This window comes from Paramisgurnus dabryanus, chromosome 5, assembly GCF_030506205.2.
Source record: "Paramisgurnus dabryanus chromosome 5, PD_genome_1.1, whole genome shotgun sequence".
Classification (NCBI taxonomy): Eukaryota; Metazoa; Chordata; class Actinopteri; order Cypriniformes; family Cobitidae; genus Paramisgurnus; species Paramisgurnus dabryanus.
In genome coordinates, this window is record NC_133341.1 from 43,416,075 (window position 1) to 43,438,695 (window position 22,621).

General features: G+C 38.9%; 1 protein-coding gene across 3 annotated transcripts in view; it reads right to left on the reverse strand.

Moving 5' to 3' along the window:
* Positions 1–22,621, reverse strand: part of specc1 (sperm antigen with calponin homology and coiled-coil domains 1) — a 146,104-nt gene that overhangs the window by 68,248 nt on the left and 55,235 nt on the right. For all 3 annotated transcript variants that reach the window (XM_065284264.2, XM_065284263.2, XM_065284265.2), the window contains one exon: positions 3,029–4,449. In XM_065284264.2, the coding sequence (XP_065140336.1) occupies positions 3,029–4,449 (1,421 nt within the window). The remainder of the gene's footprint in view (positions 1–3,028; positions 4,450–22,621) is intronic.

Sequence of the window (22,621 nt, forward strand, 5' to 3'; positions counted from 1 at the left end):
CCATCTTTTAAGTGGTTTTGAAACTTTATCACATGTTTAAATTGGGTGCACAATACAGTTTCTTGAATGGCCAAGGTCTCTAAAAAAGTCTATCAACGTTAAAGAAGTAATCAAATTAGTGCTGTATGCAAACATTTGGTGATTATGGGCCATAAGAAAAGATCCATCACTTTACTGATCTTTAATGCTTAGACCAAAACCAAGTCCTACACTCCTATAAAGCTTTATAATCAATAAAATTATTAATGTTCTGCATCTTAACCTGGTTTAAATCTGTGACTGATGCACCCTTCACCAGGAAGAGCTTAGGCTTTGTCCACACGATCATTTATTTTCCTCGTTCAAAAAAAATAATCTGTAAACACGGCGGCGTCTCAAGAAATATCTGCGCACACACGAAACCACTGAAACCGACTGAAAGCGGTGTAGTATATATGCCAGACCAGTATGGGGCGCTGTAATTCTGCCACAGATATACACTATACACGGAGAAGAAGACTTTGAGCATGCGCATAACCTTGCGCGCTGTATACGAACCAAAAAGAAGTGGTGATGGCGAACGCAACAACTTCAAGATCAAGAGCGGAGTCTTTATCCTGGTTGTCTTCCGGGGTGGATCTAAGAGCATGTGGCGTATGGTGTTGTCCATTATCACTTGTTGCTCACCACAATTGCATAGAAGCAATAGATTTTGCTGTAATAAAGCTAGTAGGCTTAGTAGCTTCTGTAGCACAAACACAATCATGTAGTCCGCCATTATTGTTGTTACGTGTGACGCTGCCGACACGTTTTCGCTTCACAAAATATACCGATTGGCTGTACACATGAAACCGCAAGGGTGTTGATTTCAGATTTATCCACTTTAGGACCCGGTTTCAAAAAAACGCCGGATCCTCGTGGACGAAACGCCAATACGATAAAATATGTATACGTATACAGTGATACGCGTCTCCGTGTGGACAGCCCCTTAATGCTTTGTATAACATTACAATGGCCAACATCGGACCATTTCGACTCGCGGGAAGCACAAATACTCTTATTCAGGGTTCACATCAGACGCAGTAGAGGTGGCAAGCACAAGTTATTTACATGTTAAGTCAATACAAAGACGCGATTAGGCATCCTGCGGCGCGAATTGAGCGTTAACCAATCAGGACCTTGCTGTAGTAGTGACGTGATTACAGGAAGCGAGCGGAGTCTCAGCGGATCGCAGAATTAACTTGTCAATTGAGAGAAATTAATCCCCGCCAATGACGAGTATTTCCGACAATCTGTAATACTGCTATTATCCACCAGGTGGCACTCTTCCTCAACTATTAAATCCTGGAAGTATCGCCCTAGGGCAAATAGCTGTATGTCCGTGTATGTTTTGAGGATCCCTCTGAATTGATCTCTATTAAATGTCCTTCATAAAAATTAATTTATCTCAGCTTTTTGCTCAAAATATTGAGTTTTTGAAAAAACCTACCCATATTTGAGTACTAATGACGGTAGGATGAAACTTTTTTATTTGAAAGCGGGTCTGTTCTTTCATTTATATATTGTATGATTTTATGTTTAAAGAAGAACATTTTCTAGCCTGGGTGCCAGACGATCTTAGCCCCGCCCACAACATTTTGAGAACGGGAAGATCGGTCTGGAGTTTCTTCGTTGAGGAGCTACTATGCTAGACCCAAAGCTGATCGAACCAATCAAAGTGTCAGAGCGGGCTTTATACGATGATGGACAGATGATCAACAGTAACGCAATGAATCACGTCACCAAAGAGCGCGTGTGTTTAATCTGTTTAACGAAATGGCTGCCGCTGTAGAATTCAGATGTGTGGATTCTGACATTGAGTCTGTTCTAAAAGATATCGACAGAGCATTGATTTTAAAAGAGGAACAGAGAATCCTCTTTTAGAATCCTCAAGAAATTGGTATCACAGCGATGCATCTGGGCGTGCATGACAAGATGGATATAATTAGCAGTCGTTGCCAGCTTCTTTTCGGAAGCCCGGAATCGTGGTTGCTGAATAAGTGGAGGGACATGCTAGGCTCCAATATTTTCAAGCCAACGTAATGGGTATCGTCATGGATTAAGTTCACCTAACGTACAAATGGTAAGAGATAGTCTTACTGTATGACTTAGTAAATACTTAATGTTGTGATATAAACGAAATGTTGTAAACATAGTAGGTGTTGATGTACGTTCGCTAACTCAGACTTAGTATAATCACAATGTTAGTGTCATTGTAGCGAAATAACTAGCAGTTCGGTCAGGCTGCAAAAGACGTAATTTCAACATACTCCGTTGCTCTGATTGGTCATAGGTCTATCCAATTGAGTGCAGAGGCATTTTTCGGTTGAGACACGCCTCATAATTTTATAGCTCAATGGAGCGGTATCAGACTCAAATTCTGACTAGAATTGAGTATGGCAACGTCAGGCTAAACATTTTCTGGAAGGCATGAAACTTTTGTGAAAAATGAAATGAAAAATGTGGGCACTGGCAACTTTTTTAAAAACCTGGCAGGGAAAGAGCTTATTGGAGCATAAGACAAAAGAGGTGTGGTCAATTTTATGTGGTGTCATCAAAATACACATGAAATCAAAATACAGTGAGAGCAATTTGACTGATCTGTATGCTTTTGAGTCGCTCTCACAGTATTTTGTGTTCATTCACATGTCAGTCTGCATGCCATCGTATGTTGGAATGGGCAACGATTAATCGTGATTAATCGCACACAAAATAAAAGTGAGTTTTGCGTAAAATTTGAGTGTGTTTTGTGTTTAATTATTATTTATATTTATTATGTAAACACACACACAAATTTTTATGCACATATCCATTTTTTATTTATATACAATATAGAATATATAAAAATAAATATTTTTGAATATGTAATTTCTTAAATTTGTATGCAATTAATCACGATTAATCGTTGCCCATCCCTGTTTGGAATAGCTTTTTGTTGACATAACGCTAAAGTTTTGCGCAAATTGCAGCTAATGACAGGTATATATAAATTCTCAGTGTGGTGCCGTACCTTGGCCAGTGCGCTCTGAACACTCTCCATTTTACTTCGCGCCTGCTGCAGCTCTTGTCGTAGTTCTGCGCAGCTCATCTCAAGCTTGTCTCTGTCTTCATGCGCAACTTCGAGCAGACTTTGCAACTCTGTGTTGTCGCTGGCGCTCTGCATCGCCTTCAGCTCAGCCACCTTCTGCCTCTCTGCCTCCACCTGGGCTTTCAGACTAACAATCTCTGCGTTCAGCGCCTCCGCATCCAGTCGCCGTTCCTCAGCTTTCCTTGCCGCACCATCTCCAACAACCTTCTCCTTCGCCAGATGTTCTTGCAGAACTTCTACCTCTTCCTTAAGGTTCTTCACAGCTACTTGCGCCTCCTGATGCTCCTTTTCCAAATCTCTTAGGCTCCCTGTCAGCTGCTGCTGGATGTCTACCAGTTTCTCTCTTTCGAAGCGGGAACTCTCCATCTGCTCGGCCAGGCGTTGCTCAAGCTCTGCGACTCGAGAGGCACGAGAGGCCTCGGCTTCTTGAGTTTGAGCTTGGTCTCTGATCCTTTGGTGAATGGACTCGTTTTGTTGGGCCAGGAGCTCTACACGCTCCCGTTGCTGTTGTAGAGAGGTTTGTAGAAGGCCCTTTTCCTCTGCCAGACGCTCATTTTCAGCTGTTAACTCCTGGACAACCTGCTGTTGGTCGGACAGCTCTTGTACAGTGGCCTGAAGTTCTTCGGCCGTACTGTGGTGACTCTCTTCCATCTTCTGGATGCGCTCCATTAGGGAATCCACTGAGACTGAGCCTGACTGTATCTTCACAAACTCTGAGGAGTCTGAAGAAGGTAAAGGAGAGCCTTTGGTGCTGCCACCTTGGGCACTTGTATCAGAGCTGGTGCTTTTGGGTAAAACCCCATTAACTGAGAGATGTGCTGTGACGTTTGTGTTGTCACTTGATGAAGATGAGCTCTCCAACTTAATAAGGTTTTGCTTCAAAGCTTGGTTTTCTTCTCGCAACGTGGCTAACTCACGCTGGAAACGTCCATTTTTGTCTTTTAGTTGCACTACAAGCGCATGGATGTCTTCAGGTTGTGTTGGTGTCTTTTCTGCATCAGAGTTCCCCACTGGGGACCCAGCCTCCGGTGATAAACCTTTCCCTTTTTGCCTTTGGAGCTCCGTTCGTAACTTACTGATTTCAAACTCTTTGGCTTTGGCCTCAGCCAGGAGCTCCTTCACCTGACTCTCCAGCAGACTCTTGTCCAAAACCACAACCTCTGCTCTGGTTTTGACAGAACCACGGGAGTTCTTGGTCACAGCGGACAGGCTGGAGATGCTGGAACTGGTCACTAACTTTTTGGTGGAGCTTTTCTGATCACGCAACGATAGACGGTCTTTGGAGACGGAATGTGGGATCTCACGAGGAGTTGGGATGCTTGATTTTCTGGTTGACTGGATGCCTAGATATAAAAAAAGAGTGGTTTTATTAGTGGTTGACTTTTTCTCTTAGTACATTCTGTACTATATTGTTCATTTAAGAATACCAACCAAAACCATTCCTCTTGGCAACAATATCTCACTTGCAGCCCAATGAATGATGTGATAATAATTGATGTCTTTTACACCATAACAATATTTTAGTTAACCAACTCCTCTCCACATCACATTTTTGTGTTATTTAGTCCAGAAATGTGACAATGTCACCATTTTTATCATTCCATTGTTCAAAGCCTGGTGTTTCTGTGTGAGAGGTCATTCATTCATTCTGATGACTGGACAGAATGTGTTTTGTCTTGTCACATTCAAACAGCCACCAGGCACGGCCTCACTACACTGTAACTATAGCAGCACAGAAGAACAAGACCGATGGTATCCTCGTGGGATGATAGTGGGTGCGGGTGATATATACAGTACCCCCTCTTTATGCCGTTTGCAAAACAGAGGTACATTACCCTCTGAATGAGAGGCCTTTGAAAGGATTTTGGAAAAATACGAACACAAAAAATATGTTGTACTGGTGCTTGTTAAATCCAATGCCTTATCCTTATAAAGAAAATGTTTCAAAGCAACAGGGTTTACAAAGAGATCACTGTTCCCCAGGCAAACACAAAATCGAACCAGGGGTGTCATTATTGCACTTTTCTATAATCAAATGTTTTCATACAATTCACATCTTATGACTTCATAAAAAATGTGTCTCCTCATAAGATAGTTATGAATTCTGTGAGATAAGTCTGACATCTTTCACAATGAACAATAGAAATGAAAGTGCAAATGCACTGATGCAAATACACTTCATTTAATCCGACACATCATACTGTGCGTACTGTTACTCATTTTTTTTAGGGTTTTTAAGGTTGTTTTCACATTTTCTTTGCCAGTCTCTTATGGCATGTTAAGCTGCTTTTTGTGACTGACTTTTTCATAGTCCGTTTAATGTATTTGAGTTTGCCCTCTCCATTGGAGAGCTGGCGCTGTAATATACCAGAGTGGCTGTGCAAGGACGAGAGATGCTATAAATCTATAATCTAGTGCTCTCTCTCACATATATCCCCCTCCCACCCTGACGCTGATCTATCAAAGACAGAACCAGGACACACACTCCTGCATTATACAGCACCGTTTTCATTACGTTTTCATCGCACACATAATTAATCTTAGCTGCTGAACCATCATCCCTGAATTGCTTCTTATAGCACAATATTAATTCAGACGTGGGTTTCAGACTAAGAATTATCCTGTTTCAATCGATACACCATACATGTATGACAGCATGTGGTCATTACTCCACCTCTCACTAGAATTACTAGAGTAATATTTTAGTAGCATGGTGCAAAAATAAACACAAATAGCACACAATTTCGCTGCATAAGGCTGTGAGAAGTCTAAGAAGAAGGCTAAGTTATCATGGGATAAGGAGATCTCTCATTGAAAGTCTCATTGAGGTGACTAATGTTTGGGCAATGCCATTTCTCCACATTCTCATCTTATTTCACTGCATGAATCACTCTGTTTCTGAATTCAACTGTTTTCTTTTTGCTGGCCATTACTGGATCTCAGTCTGCCTGTTTGGGTGGCAGTGTTTACACTTCAGCTAGAAGTATAGTCCCGTTTTTACGCATACACAAGGGTCCGCATGCATTTCGCATGAGGACAACCTTCGTCATCAGAATAGTATGCTCGCAGTGATGGATTTTTGTAACTGGGTGTACTTTGTATGCATAGGTCGCCAATACGCATACTGGAGTGTCATGGTTTCTTAAGAATGGGACCCAAGGTAAGTTAAACTCAAAAAGGGTTTAATTTACAACAGAAAGAGCCCACGAGGGGGCAAAAGACAAACATAAGCAGGTAACTGACAAAAAAAGACTATATGCGACTTCTAGACTCATTTAATTCTTTGACTAGAGTTGTCACAAGCAACAACAACCAAAACATACAAAACAATCCAGCACAGGACAAGACACACCGGGGCCTTAAACAGGGAAAACTAAACAATACAGATAATGAGGGAAGGTCAGGTAAGTTATCCAATAATGAATAATTAATGAGGAGACAAGGGGGTGGGGACATAACCGAGACACAGCAGCACACAGCCCAAACAAAGGCCATGTGCTACCACACAAAACATGGGTACCGCCACAATCCTGTCACATGACCATGAACAACTATGAATAACTATGACAGACTGGCAGGATCATGACACAGGAGAATGTAGTATGTAGCCTAGGAGATGCATTTCATTTCGCAATACGCATGCGCTGAATGTCCAGTGTTGGGGAAAGTTACTTTTAAAAGTAATGCATTACAATATTAAGTTACTCCCCAAAAAAGTAACTAATTGCGTTCCTTGATGGAAAGTAATGCTTACGTTACTTTGAAGTTACTTTTTCTTACTTGGCTAAGGCTTGATCTCTTTCAGCCTTGCAGGTGTTTTTATGATCGCAAAAATGTCAAGCTCTGGCCTGCCATCTCCGTTTCTGACTCCAACTGTTCCCGCTAAGGTGCAAAGAGTTCGGAATTCTATGTTAATATGTTAAGTTTAATTCAGTACATTCTTTTATTTTTAAATTGAATTAATTAAACTGAAAGGTAACTCGCATTACTTTTTTAAAAAAGTAACTCAAATATTAATTGGTACATTTATTAAGTAATGCGTTACTTTACTCGTTACTTCAGAAAGGTAATATTATTACGTAATGCGTGTTACTTGTAATGCGTTACCCCCAACACTGCGTTGAATGTCTATGTACACGTACGGGTCAAATTATGCTTTGCAAGGCTGTGCGCCGACCGTGCGTGTACGTTTGCGTACACGTAAAAAATAACAATTCTCTGGGATTTACTTAAAAGTGTCATATTATGAGATTTTTGTAAAGATTTAAAAAAGTCTTTGGTGCCCCCAGAGTGCTTATGTGAAGTTTAAGCTTAAAATACCCCCCAAATAATTTATTATAGCATGTTAAAATTCCCATTTTGTAGGTCCAAACAAAAATGTTCAGTTTTTGGGTGTGTCTTTTAAAATGCAAATGAGCTGATAAAATGCAAACACTGAACGCAATGATGGTGGTTTGTTGCAATTAAAAGTCAATTGTGCTGTCAATTATTTTTCTCTCTTTCTTTCTCTCTGCACTAAATGGCAGTGCTGTGGTTGCATTGTGCAGATTAAGGGGCAGCATTATTGTAATTAGCCTTGCTACCTACCTCACAAAACAGGCAAATTCTGAACAACCTATATTTCACATGCTTGCAAAAAACTGTCGTACCAAAACAAAGTTACAGAGTTGTTCTTTTTCAGGTTTTCTAGGTTGATAGAAGCACTGGGGACCCAATTATAGCATTTAAACATGGAAAAAGTCAAAAGTTTAAATGAACCTCACCAACTCAGCAATTGCAGGAGAGTTCACTTAAATCAAACCCAATCTGTCAAATGTGAACACGCTCCTTTTGGTCTATATAAGAACTATAAAAACTATATATTTATAGTATTTGGAAACACAAAGATGAAAATAAAGACAGATATAGAGAAAGCTAACTGTGTGTGGTGAGAGAGAATTAAACTGAAGTCTTAAGAAAAAACAAGTGGAGAAAGTCTCTAGTGTCCTGTGGTCTTTGTTGAAAAGACCTCTGTTCATCCTAAAACCCACGAACAAGGCTTATATTGTCCCACAAACCAGGGGGTCTCACCAGTGGATGAGTACATATCATTTAGAGGCTGTTTACACTTGGCATTAACATGCGTTTTCGTCGATCGGATCACAAGTGGACGACGTTAATGCCAGGTGTAAACGGTGTTCAAAACGTTTTGAACGCGTCCACTTTCAACCACTTTCAACCACATTCAGAGGTAGTCGAAACCACTTTCGATCGGATCGCTTTGGAGTTGCGGAACGCAATGTGGTTGAATGCGTTCGAACAGCCACACGCGACCGCCTTCTCTCCGCCCATTTATCTAACCTGAGGTATTAAACACTAATTTTACGTCTTTTTTTGACTTCTGCCGTGAACATACGGTGAACAGTGCTATTTTTAGCCTTTCATTGATAAACCTAAAGCGGCTGATCTCCGTAGTTTCGTTTTGAAAGCGTGAAAGTTGCGCGATCCTATTTCATCATTGCGCTGAAAATTCAGAGAAAGCTCCAACAAATAAACGTACAAAACACTGTGCAGCATGTATACTTGCTAAACAAGCAGCGGGCTCCGACATAATATAAGTTTGCGTCCATATAAACTCATAATTACTCCCGCTCGCGTTTGAATGACAGCAGAGAGACTCGCCCACCGTCTCACAGACCGTCCCCTCACAGTATTCAGGACAGATGCGGTCGAAAGTGGACAAAAGAGACGGATTTAAATACCAGGTGTAAACGTAATGTGTCTCTCTCGTCCACTTGTGATCCGATCGACGAAAACGCATGTTAATGCCAAGTGTAAACAGCCTCTTAGAGACATATACATTATATGCAACACCAGGGTTTAGGTTTCTATAGCTCCAGTAATGAATTTACTCTAATATGAGATGTTTTTTTGCAGAATTGCTTCTTTCAAATAAAGACCGCTCTGTTGGCTGAGATACAATGTAAGGAAAGCTAATATAATCATCTAGGAATTATGCTGTTTTGTTCGACATGACAGCATGGGGTGAGTCCAAAAGGAGAAGCCACTGAAAGCCAAAATCAACAGTTCACACTTTAATAACATGGTCATGAACAGGGATTGTTATGTGAAGGGGACATGTTTTTTAGCATGACACAGTGCCTTAGAAATCACATTTTACACGGTAAAGTTTTTGGTTCTAAAAAAGCCTCTTCGTTTCGTCGACTGCTCGAATAGATTGAAAAGAGGATTCAGTCGCACCTGCCAGGAAAACTGATGTAGTGAAGCACTCTACCAAAAAGGGTTAGATAGGGAGTGTTGACAGATCACTTGGCAAACTCTTGGGCATTCAGATGTCATGACAGCTATGATAAGAGATTTATTTCTTTTGATATGGAGTAAAATGCCTAAGAAAAAAAATTAAGCCTACCCATTATGAAAATGGTCTTTAGTTTACTTTAAAGGGTTGATTTTCACGTTTATTTACTTGGACAGTTTTGTAATTTGTCGACTTTTACATTCTCTGTACTCTGTTTATCCAAAAGCATTTCCAGTGACTTACAATGCATTCAGGGTATTTATCATTATACAACAGTTCTTTCTGGTTCTCGAATCTGATCTAATTTTTTCTGGAGCGATCTCTCTCCTCGGAATGCGAAAACACCGTGGAACTGCAGGTAAGCACTGCAGCTTTTAAATGTGGACATTGATCATTTATTTTATCATGACGTGAATATTAAAACACGTTATGAGATATCACCACTGATATAAAGCAGCATGCAAAAAACATCTCTCCGACCCTTATAAAAAACTGTTTTATATAGAACTGACAAGAACAAAGTCTAATAATAAGCGAGTGCTCGTATCGCGTTAAGATTAAATGGGAAAGCAATAGTAACTTTATATAAGTATAGTTTTATTAACTTTAACCTCGCGCCAAAACAATAACAACACAAAAGACACTAAATATGAATAAGAAAACAAGTATTAGTTTCATCATGACACCAAATACTGCTGATTTGATCTCATTTTTGACCATCAAACACAGACAGGGCCAACATCAGAGCCAGGGAATCCCTGTCAGAGATGTAGCCCAGAGAGGGCGGTGGTCAGCGGGCGAGTGAACACTGACGTCCGTTCATGGCTCTGGTTCTCGTATTGAATCTTACTAAGCAAACGTTCAAACAGGCGCTATCTTTACTAATCGACTGCAGATTTGAATATTATACATATATATTCTCGACTTAACTAATCTTAAAACTACACTTTGTGACCAAGAAATTGTAATATTTAAAAACGGCGATTCCGTCCATTGAGTTATTATGAGATTCCAAACAGCCGAAAGTGTTACTTGTCATTCTGGCCGTCAAATCCGTAGCAGAAGAAAGTAGTTCCCAAACAAAGAGGCTTTTAAAATAACTCCGTTGTTGTTTTCTAGTTTTCGTTTTTCAAACGTGTGCCGTCGAACTGTTGTATAAAATCAATATCGCTCTCGGAGTCGTGTGATATAGCTATATCACACTCCTACTCGAGCGATATTGCTTAAGTATGTGCATATCAGTGATGAGCATGTTGATCCAAAATGAGGGGGTGCCTGTGATCACCCGCGGTTACGAGTCATCCAAAAATTGCGGTTGGTCGGTCGTTTGAAATAAAGATGCCAATGAACTATTTTAAACAATAACTACTTTAAAAAAATGTGGGCCAGGAAGCGGGTCGGGTACAATATTTTTATTTGTGGTCCGAGTTGCGGGCGGGTTAGTTGAAAACGTCAGTCGGGTGAGGGTTATTTATACATTGACCCGCGCATCACTGGTGCATATCCCTGGGTGTGCTTTTTCTGGCAATAAACTGGTAGATGTACAGTATGCTATGAGAAAAATACAGTAAAACAATTTAACTGAATAAAAAATAAAAAAATGTGTCATCCACAGTCCTTCTAAACAGACTACAACCAAAAAAATAAAAAGTTCCACTATAGTCCATAGTGTTTTCCAGTCAAGTTAGGAACGACAGCTTAAAACAATTTCTGACTCTTTGCCATATCTTCCTGTTGTGAGGTTTAATGGAACAAGACAGGCACATTGGACCTGGTTAGAAACATCTAGGTCCATATACAGGAGAAAGGCAGAAAGCCCTACTGACATTCAACATCCTGCATGGAGAGGAAAACAAAGTCATTGACTTTCCATGTGCGTCAGAATGGTGACACATTTTAGCCATCCTAAACGTTCAATATGGCCATCATGACAAAGAAGACTGAAGTCTGTTATCATCCTCCTGCATGTGTGAAGATATCCGGCAGGCAGAGTGACTCAAATATCAAATTTCTCTATAAGAGTCCCCAAAGGACTCCATAACAAAGAACTACGGTATATAATACTGAGACTACTGTTTGAATTATTTACAAGAATGGCATGACAAATTATTTATATGAAATAATATATTAAATATTAAATATGTTCCTTAGGAGTCCTCCGAAATGCTTAAAGAAGAGTAAAACTAAAGCCCTATTCAGACTGTAATTGTTTCTTGTGAGGACGTAAGGTATTTTCATCATTAGAGGGTTGTCAATGATTTTATTGCCATCCGAATCCAGAATGTCTGTGTTTTTCTCCGACCACACGCATATAAAAATCACCGGCCGAGTTACCCAGTGTTTTTGGAAGAACTGCAAGGCTGTGTGGTATCCAGATCTCTGAGTTTATAAAAGAGGATCAATACAGAAGTCAATCTGCGCATCTTTTTAGACCAATGCCTTTCATGTTTATTCTGCATCAGTGAAGCGGCTTTCTTTGCATGCATTTTAAATATTGACACCTTTATACTGTAACTGAAATGATGAGAAGTATATGGGAAAAAGGTTTCATCATCTCTCCACTACAGCGAGTGGGAGTTAATATAAACTCCGGCAGTCGATCTTTTAGCGACAACAAGTGCTTAACTCTTTCCCCGCCATTGACGAGATATCTCGTCAATTAAGAGAAAACGCTTCCCCGCCAATGACGAGATTTTCCGTCTTTCCGCAATACCGCTATTATCCACCTTCCGCAACTTTTTAAAACCGGAAGTATTGCCCTATGGCAAGCTGCTGCATGTCCGTGTCTGTTTTAAAGATCGCTCTGAATGGGATCTCTATGAAAAGTCCGTCATAAAAATTGAATTATTTCTGCTTTTTGCTCAAAATATGGTGTTTTTGCAAAAACCTACCCATATTCAAAAGCTGATTGCAAAAGAACCACTAAAGGTATGATGAAATGGTTTTTTTTGTTTGAAAGCAGAGGGTCTGTTCTTTCATTTGGTATACTGTATGTTTATATATTTAAAGAAGAACATTTTCTGGAAGGCATTAAACTTTGGTGAAAATCATGAAAAACGCTGGCGCTGGCTGGCAACTTTTTTTAAAAATGCTGGCGGTGAAAGAGTTAATACAATTTTAAAATGTATTCAGTTACACAACTTAATAATCAAGTATCCGGGTCATGTGAATGATCACGTAATTAACCACACGTGTAGCACAATTCCAGATGTTTCCATTTATAAACTCACACATCCACTGGAACTCTATCTCTTCATCCGAATGCATGAGTTTTATCGCGGATGAGGCTTGCAAATATTTATTTACAGACATCCTCATGAGAAATAATTACCGTCCAAATAGGGCTTAAGTCACATTAAATTGTACAAAAATTTTCAAACATTTCGATCTGACAAATACAGCCCAAAGCAGTTTGGTTTTTACATGTACGTGAACTTGGTCGAATGCACAGCATTGCAAAGCATTGTTTATTATTCAACGCATGCGCATTGCAACAAAATGACTGAATGACTGACTGAATTACGCATGGTAACACAAATCCATTGATGTGCGTTTACAATGTGCGTGTACTAATTTGATGAAGTGCAGTGTAGGCAGACCCTCGCATATGTTGTCCTACTCCAAACTCATGCCACTGGATGAGCTAATGTTGCAAAGCCCAACACAACTGAACACTCAGTGACAACCAAAAAGGCATACATTTAAAGTAAAAACTCTTTTTCTCTGTATTGTAACATTTATGCATTTTTTTCCAAAATGAAAATAGATTTTATAGTGTTCGGAGAATCAAACCCATGTGCTGCTAACACAATTCTTTACAAACTGAACTATAAATGATAACGATGTTCCATTTATGTCTTCCTATTCAACATATATGTAGGCTCTTATCAGGATTAATAAATTGAAACCTATTAAATGCTGACATCATAGTAAAATAAAGTCTCTTCTATTTTACCTCCCTCATTATTATGTCCATTAAAATTAAGCTTCTCCCATTAAGGACGTGGGTGAAGCTAAAGTGTCTGGTTTCTGAAACCATGCCCGCCTAGCTCGACAGTTGTGACAGGAGTGGCAGTCCACCCATCACTCAAGTGGCCACGCCCTTAATTATGCAGAACTTTAAGGATAAATATAATTAAATGGGTGAGTTACAAAAATATGCACTCCCTCACAGTTGTCACGAAGGGAAAAATTAGCTATATAGACCAAAATCACTTTTTGTACCAGGCTGTAAATATATTATTTTAGCTGTAAAGTTGGGCATTTTAACATGGGGGTCTATAGGAATTGACTCCCTCTTGGAGCCAGCCTCTAGCGGTCAGTCGATGAATTGCAATTAGAGAGATTGAAAGTTCCAATTTGGAACGTTGCCCCGGTCAAAAAGGGACAAACTTAACCTGTTGGCTTGTTATGTAACCTAAACAGTGTTGTTTTAACCTCTCGACGCGCACTAGCTCGGTTATGGGATGACGTCAGTTTTTTTTAAACCTGCTAACAATATCTATATAGCCTACTGTCTACAAACATTAATAATATTAACATTACTATACATCGCTTAAAAGGTCTATGGGTTTAGCATTAGTGTATGGTCTCTGTTTTGAGATACAGATGCTCTAGCATCATAAATGTAGTATTTTGTTACAGAAGTCCAGATGACAACATGCAAATTATAAACGGGACTCCTTACCTTTGTGTTGATATAACGATCGCGAATCGAATCCAGTCTGTTTCAGATGTGTGAAAAACTCATGGAAACGGACTTATAGAATACATCAAATGAACATTTTTGTCCACAAATGCGTATAATCCGTGAAATATAGTTATATTGTCCATTGTTTACCTCAGATTTCACATGAACGTCTTGCAATAGAATATAATATACAATCTGAGGACTATTTACGTCGTGTATGAGATTACACTCGATTACAAAGTTTGTTTTAAAAAGCAGGCGGGAGTATAATATATAATATCCAAACAGCGCTGTCAAATATCGTGACGTCATCTGACTCGCTTGTTCCTTTAAATGACTTCATGGAAAATATTGGTAGACAGAACGTGTAGCCAATTAGATAAAAAATCCAACGATCTTTGTGTGACGTTTTATTTCCTGTGGTGGAAACGGCATTTTATACGCTAACATAAGGATAAATAATAATAAGAACGAACGTGTATGCATGTAAACAAAATATTTGTTTTGCGGGTGACTGGCACTTAGAAAAGGCACTAGTCTTACTTGCAAGAACCTCATTATTGGGCCTTTTGACCTCAAACGTGAAACATAACTTCTTTTAGACTTGTGGCTTTGCCATCATTACATTTCTAGGTTTCACACATTTATCATGAAGATTTTTAGTATTAAAAAAGTTTTTTTACAATGTACTTCAGCCTCTCTAACTTTTTTAATTTGTATCTTAAAGTAATTTTGAGAGACTGAAGAATGGAGAATGAAGCTCATAGTGTCTTCTTTCTAATGATAACATAGTTATGCTTATACTCTAAATGGTTTAGTAAAAACAACCCTTTTAGTGAAAGTAGGCTTTTTATGGTTTGGGCCAGAGTGGGGGTGCTTTTCAAGAGGTTAACCCTTTGTTGGATCAAATATGAACATCATCTGGGTTCATTTAACCCAACAGCTGAGTTTGTCCCTTTTTGAGCCAATGCGGATTGAAAATATATAAGCCTTTTTGGAACCGGAACATTGCTGTGATTGATGTGCAACCATCAGGACACAATTATGCAAAATACTTATTTTTAAAGCAACACTATGTAGTTTCCATGTAAAAATGACTTACAGCTCCCCCATGTGGTTGAAAAGCGCAACAGTGCCTGGTATCAGACACTCTTCTGCAGGCAGGGGGAGGGGCGTGGCTGTGTTTCCTACCCTCCACCGCCACTTTCAGAGTGTGCTTGTAGCAGCTAGGAGGCTGCTCAGGTTGCAGCAACAGTAAAATTTGTCCAGTTAAAAGTTGTTCTTTCACTGAAATAATTTTAGAGACATTATTTAAATGTAAAAAACTACATAGTGTTGCTTTAAGATCTTTAGAAATATTTTTATTATATAAGTGCACCTAATTCCCTTCCTTTACCATATGCTTTCAGAGCAAAAGGTACAAGAAGGAACAAAAGTTGTCACTGGACAGTACCTTTTCCAAAGGTGCATACTGGTACTTCAAATGTACACATTTGTAATTTAGAGGTACATACTGGTACCTCAATAGTACATATCTGTACCAAAATGGTACATACTGTATAAGGACCCTTTTTAAGGTACCGTCCCCTGTGATGACTTTTATACCTTTTTCTGAGAGTGTAGACTATGTGCATTCACTATTAGATAGTTAGTAATGTGCATTCTTTTGTGTACAGGTAGTTTGACTGTGCTCCATTATTGGGAAATCCCACCATGTCTTAAAAACTGCTTCTCAACATCACCACAAACCCCCTCGTTACATGTCTGCTCTTTGCAATATTAACTATTTTCCTTGTTGGGAAAACTTCCAGTGTTCTGATCTGGTGTATAAAATAGAAATGTTCTGTGCAATCAACCGATGGACTGTTGTACTGATTTCTCTTCCTTAAACACATTTCAAGCTGTTAATTCACAATCCGAGTAAGTTGTTTGATATCTCCTGAACTGTTTCCTCAATCTTTGACAATATTTGCCTCTATTGACTACACATCCCTCTGTGTAACTCCCTGATGTTTATGCAACAGTCCTCTAAATAAACTCCCTATACAGGAAATAAAACATTAAGGGGCGGTTTCCCAGACAGGGATTAGACAAGTCCTAGACTAAAATAAATGTAAGAGCTGTCCAAACCGAAAACAACTCAATTAAATGGAAAAAGACAAGAATTGCAGATGTTTAATTTCGATAAGCGGCCTCTAGCGGCCGGCAGCTTATTTTACATTTCAAGGTGGTTTGCCTTATGCGTCAGATTAAATGCATTTCATTTCATGCATTTGTAAAATTAGTAATGAATTTTCTAATTACTGTAAACCCATCCACTTCTCAACAAATAAGTATTACAAATAACTTGCATTGTAAACCTTGCGAACTGAAGCCGTACGATCACTTTATAAAAAGAACTACGTGAACGCAACACACACAGATCGAAGATGATGTATCACTTCTTTTGGTGGAAGTGTATAGACTGGATCAGGGGCGTTGCTAGATATAAAGCTCTACTGGGGCACACGCCCCCCCCCCCATTTTTTTTTACTTTTTTCTTGAAAACCTGCAGTGTCCATAAGTGTGCAACACTTCTATACAATTTCCTTTGCTTAACCCACTATTCCAACACTACAACAAGTACTGGGAAAGAAAAAACATGTATTTAAAAATATTTAAGTATAAGTATCTTCATATGCTAAACATTATTAACATGTTTGAAGGCATAAAATGTTTGAAAATAATGACAGCAGAGAAAATATTTTGATACACATTTGCATTTTACATAACAATGATTATACAAAAATATTTTTCTTTTTTTTGCTTCCCTTTCTCTGCTTTGCACAAAACATTTCTGATGCCCATCACATGAGCCAATAACGATTGAGTCAAAAAAATATTGTTATTATTATTTAGAAACTTACTTTAGTCTCGTCATGTTTTTTTAGTCTCGTCATGTTTTCATAAGTCAACTCAATCGCGTAGCCTTACCTGGACTTTTGTTTGTGGCTGCGCATGTCTGAATAGATGCGCACGGACATGAATTGGTGCATGCACGCGTCAGTGCGACTGCTGCGTCGCTTTTTCAAACGGGAATTAGGTAACTACATTGCATATAGATCCGTTTTGCCTCGATTATATTTGAAAATTAATACACAAGTTAACTGCTAAAATGTAAACTTGAGATTTACACTGGGGCACAGAAGATTTACAGTGGGGCACGTGCCCCAGTAAAAGGTCTAGCGACGCCCCTAGAATGGATTTAAGATTTATAGCAGATAGTGATCGCTTTTGCGTCTTTCTCTCATAGAAATCGATCGTTTGACCTTGGCACACTTTGAATATAGTTTTTTTTAATAATATTTTTTGTACGCAGTGTTTTAAATTATACAATAAATAAATGGGTACATTATTTGCTAAAAATTTAGATTTTCAAAAAAGTTGAAAATCATATCCACATAGATGTCATCATTATAAAATTAATATCTAATATACAATATATAATTCTTTCCCCTAATATATAAAGTTTCTGTACCTGGTGCCGCTAGAGGCGCTAATTTAGTAAATTCGGTTATGTTCAGTTTTATATTTTATTATGTGTTAGTTTCCCTGCCCATCTGCCTGTTTCTAAGATTTGTAATGAAAGTTTATTGTTTGGATCATTATTCTGAGTCTTCCACACACGCCCCATGCATGACATTTATTTTCCATTCATTTGCATCGAGAGGATGGATTTGGTCTTCACATACCTCTACTGAAAATAGCCGAATGTAAATGAGATGGTCTGATTTCAAAGTTGGTTTATTATCGTATGCATACCTGTACGTAAGATTGCATGTAAAAAGGATTGAAGAAGTTTTTCATTTTTACAGGATGATGCGATAAAAGTCTCAGGTGTGCCCAGAATGTGTCTGTAAAGTTTCTGCTCAAAATAACCCACAGATCAAATATTATAGCATGTCCAAAATGCCCCTACATGGGTGGGAGCAAAAATGCACTACGGCCCCTTACTTTCTTACAAAAAGAGACAGTGAGCACTTTCTGTTGGGGGGGTGTCGGTAATTCATGCATTCTGACTTATTAACACAGTTTAAGAGTTGTAATTGTTAAGTATCATGGACCCTTTATTCCTTGTATGAGCCCTTCCCTGGAAAAGGGGGAACAGCAAGGTAATTGTTACTAGACAGCAAGGTAATTGTGAATGGGTTTGTAACCTGCATTTCGGGAATGATTTCTTTACAAACAGGGCCCAGTTCGACGCTGTATTTGCCAATTGTTTACAACTGAGTGATGGAGCAGTCCCAATGTTAAAAAGAATCCATTTTGGAGTTGGAACCACAGAGGGTAAGTAAATTATAAACTAATCTCAAGTGTTTTGTTTGCAACCAACGCATAAGTGCACATAATGTAAACAACACAAACGTATAGCTGTGCTGTACTTATAAATCTTTATTTCCTCCCACCGTACACTTCCAAGAGTTTGGACTTTTTTGGAAAAATTAAAAGGCTGTTCTGTCCTTTATAAATCTGACAACACGGAAGACTCTTTGGACATATGAAGGATGAAATTCTATTCTATAGGTACCCAAGACTAAGGGGTTGTGTACACCAAAACTTTTACGCCCGCGGCCGGCGCATGTTTTCAATTGTTTCCAATGGAAGCTCAGCGTTTTTCAATTAAGCCAGCAGCTAGCGGGTTTTTTTTCGCGCTGAAAACCGGCGCTCTGCGGTTTATCTGCGCTCGGCGCTGAGCGTCGAGAGTTGAAAGAGATTCAACTTTGGGAGAAAAGCTCCGCTCGTCAATGTCAGTTCTCACATGGCCGCCCAATCACAGTGGAGGAGGGGCGGGACATTACCACAGCAACCAACCGGCTCGCAACTAGTATCACAGCTACCAAAGCACTCAGCTGAAAAACAGCTGGCATTCGGCGTCCTCAAGGCGTTTTCAGCCGCGTTTAAAAGTTTTGGTGTGTCCAGCCCCTAACATGAGATTGGTAGAAACTGTGTGTGTTATGTGATCTTTAAAATAGAGTCCTGTGAACACAGTCTAAGACAAAAGTACTCTATCTAGCTATTGAGATATGGTGAACAGCGTACAACTCACTGAGGGTGTAAATTATGGTTACGCATGACTGTCAGTCAGTGGCTGTGGGCGGTGCTTCATGAGTGTGACCTCACATTAACAAGAGAATCAAAACAGCACGTCTAATGAGACCTTTTGTTTAATGTGGAATAAAAAAAGGAGTGGGTGGATTGTTGTTAATGTTGTGTTCACACACTGCCAACACACATTTATGTCCTAACATTTTGTAAAAGTAGATTTTGCATAATATGTGCCCTTTAATGTTAACATAATTTGATTTAGTGTAAACGTAGCCTTTGGTAAATGACAGGTAGGCTGGGTGTAGTCTAATTATATCACTTAAATTTCAAAAAAGGGTTATTAAAAGCATGGGAATACTTATGTTGAACCTATTAAATGGCTATTTAAAACAATGGCTTTTATAGTGAGTCAATTACTGAATGCAGTAAGGATGAATCTCAATTATTTTCTCTCTTAATCCATTCATCATGATAAGAGTTATATTCATGAATTGGATTTTTCTTATGTTTGTGAACTAAAATATTGTCATAAATATTTAGAAAAAGAGTGCTGAGACAAAAATAATGTATCACTTTGGCAAACCTGTTTTGTTGCCAAAGGTTTTTATTTGATCCAGCAAGCTATTTGTAAGCAAATTAGTTTTAAATAATTTTTGGATGGTTCCCAGAAAAGGCCAAAAGGTAAAGTATCAAAGGAAGCGACTAGGATCACAACGCTACTCTCTCAAATGGCTCATTTAGTTCAGGCTGAGAAACAGCAGCTAATAGAGGTAGAAGAAAAGCTTTCTTTAATCAGGGCTATTTGAAGTTACTGAGAAATGTGTGCATCTCCGTATGGTACCTCCAAAGTGGTCAAAAATGATGTGTGGAAACTGAGCAGACCTACCCTGATAAGGACATTTTATGTTCATACTTTACTTATTTTTGTTTTGGTAGAGACCCAATAAAAACCTGACAGCTTGTTCTGGCAGGGACTAAAACAAGCCAGATATAGCTCTGTTCTTGTGTGACAGGCAAATCTGGTATAAACCAGCTTGTTCAGTAGATTTCTATTACATTTCTATTTCCCAACATCACTTTTAATCTGATTTTTGAACCTTCTCCAGTGAGATCTGCTGTGTGTGAATATCAATTTCCCACAGCAATGTTTTCACACACAGGATCGTTTTGCATTGAGGGGTTTGCAATGTTGTCTTACAATAAGAATAAATTCTATATATATTATAATTTTTTGCAGAACCTACACATTAAAGGAATAGTCAATTTTCTTAAAAGAAAAATCCAGATAATTTACTCACCACCATGTCATCCAAAATGTTGATGTCTTTCTTTGTTCAGTCGAGAAGAAATTATGTTTTTTGAGGAAAACATTGAAGGAATTTTCTCATTTTAATGGACTTTAATAGAGCCCAACATTTAATACTTAACTCAACACTTAACAGTTTTTTTCAACTGAGTTTCAAAGGACTATAAACGATCCCAAACGAGGCATAAGTGTCTCATCTAGCGAAACGATTGTCATTTTTGACAAAAAAATAAAAAATATACACTTTTAAAGCACAACTTCTCATCTAGATCCTGTCGTGATGCTTCAGTGTGACCCCACGCAATACGTCATGACGTCAAGAGGTCACAGAGGGCGAACGCGAAACTCCGCCCCAGTGTTTACAAGTGTGTTGAAAGAGGACCGTTCCTACGTTGTTGTATGTCAACTGATACTAATTAATGTCTTTGTGTCAGTTTATTGTTTACAATGGTCCGCAAATGTGCGTTTTATTTATGTAACACGCAACCTCCCTACGTCACTACGCATTTACGTGAGGTCGCGCTGGACCGGACCTAGACGAAAAGTTGTGGTTTAAAAGAGCATATTTTTAAATTTTTTTGTCAAAAATGACAATCGTTTCGCTAGATAAGACCATTATGCCTCGTTTGGGATCGTTTATAGTCCTTTGAAACTACGTGAAAAAAACTGTTAAGTGTTGAGTTAAGTATTAAGTGTTGGGCTCTATTAAAGTCCATTAAAATGAGAAAAATCCTGCAATGTTTTCCTCAAAAAACATAATTTCTTCTCGACTGAACAAAGAAAGACATCGACATTTTCGATGACATGGTGGTGAGTAAATTATCAGGATTTTTCTTTTAAGAAAATGAAATATTCCTTTAATGACAAGACAAGAACCTTGTTTCTGCAATGATGGCTGACGTATTTACATTTAATGTGGTTTGAGAACATTAAGCTATGCAAAATCCAGTCAGAGCAGATTCTCAGAAATGTCATTTGAATAGGATTTTAAACCACACACTTATAAATGTACCTTGAAACAGTTTCATAAAAATTGGATTTCATGTTTACGCTAAATATGATCAAAGTCTCTTTAGGAAAGTGGCAACACTAGGCGGCCATCTTTGCATTGTCTCCAGGTAGTCGTTTCAGTAATGCAAGACTAAAGTCATATCTACATAAATAGTGAAGGATCACTGATCTTTATAAATCACTGGATTGCGCATGACGTCACAACTGTGGAACCACCAGGCCACCATATCTGTATTCCCAAACATTTTATTAAATTTATGGGATGTTATCACAATTTATTGATAAAACTGTACTTTACCAGTGTCTGTGTTTATATCTGAAGTCTCCCTTTACATTATTACAGGATTCCCACAGCTTAGTTAACTTCAAATTCAAGGACTTTCCAGGTCCAATACCCTCAAATTCTAAGACTAAATGTTGGGACACATTTCAAGTGCGAGCAAGGTTACATCGTGTTACCTTTTAAGATACATTGTTACTTTCAAGGGAACTCGTGCTGTGTCACTGCGTTGACACTTTGGCGACGCCTCCAGGAGTAAGTGCGTCTGAATGTGTGTATCAAATTCAACCAATGGTGAGGCTTAACCGCAAAGACAGGGTGACGTGGGAGCCAGGAAGTATAACGCTATCTGAAATATTGCCAAAGACGGCGTTACAGGGACGCAGGAAGTATGGCAAGGGAGAAGCAGCGTCTCCCGTACATACATAACCCGAGATGTTTTCATGTGTATGTTGTATGCAAGATGGTCGCCGTCCAGGTCGCTCCGCTGGGATTGTGTTTTTATTTACTTTTTTACGTACTTTTGCTTTCTCTTTTTACTCACATTACCTCTGCACTGATCATTTACGATAAGGAATCACTTCACCGCTTCACTGACCTGTTTCAGGACACTTTAATGATCAACCCATCGTGGCCATCTGAGATTCTCCGGAACGCTGAGATGAGCGATACTTCCGGGTTTTTTAAGTTAAGGAAAGAGAGATAACTTGTCAATGGTGGGGAAAGAGTTTACACAAATGTGCTCATTTGGACTACTGTCACTAGAGCGGCCATACTGAGTGTCGCATTGTCTCCTATTTAAAGTGCTCGATCTTGTTATATCCAATATCTTTGATATGATCAGA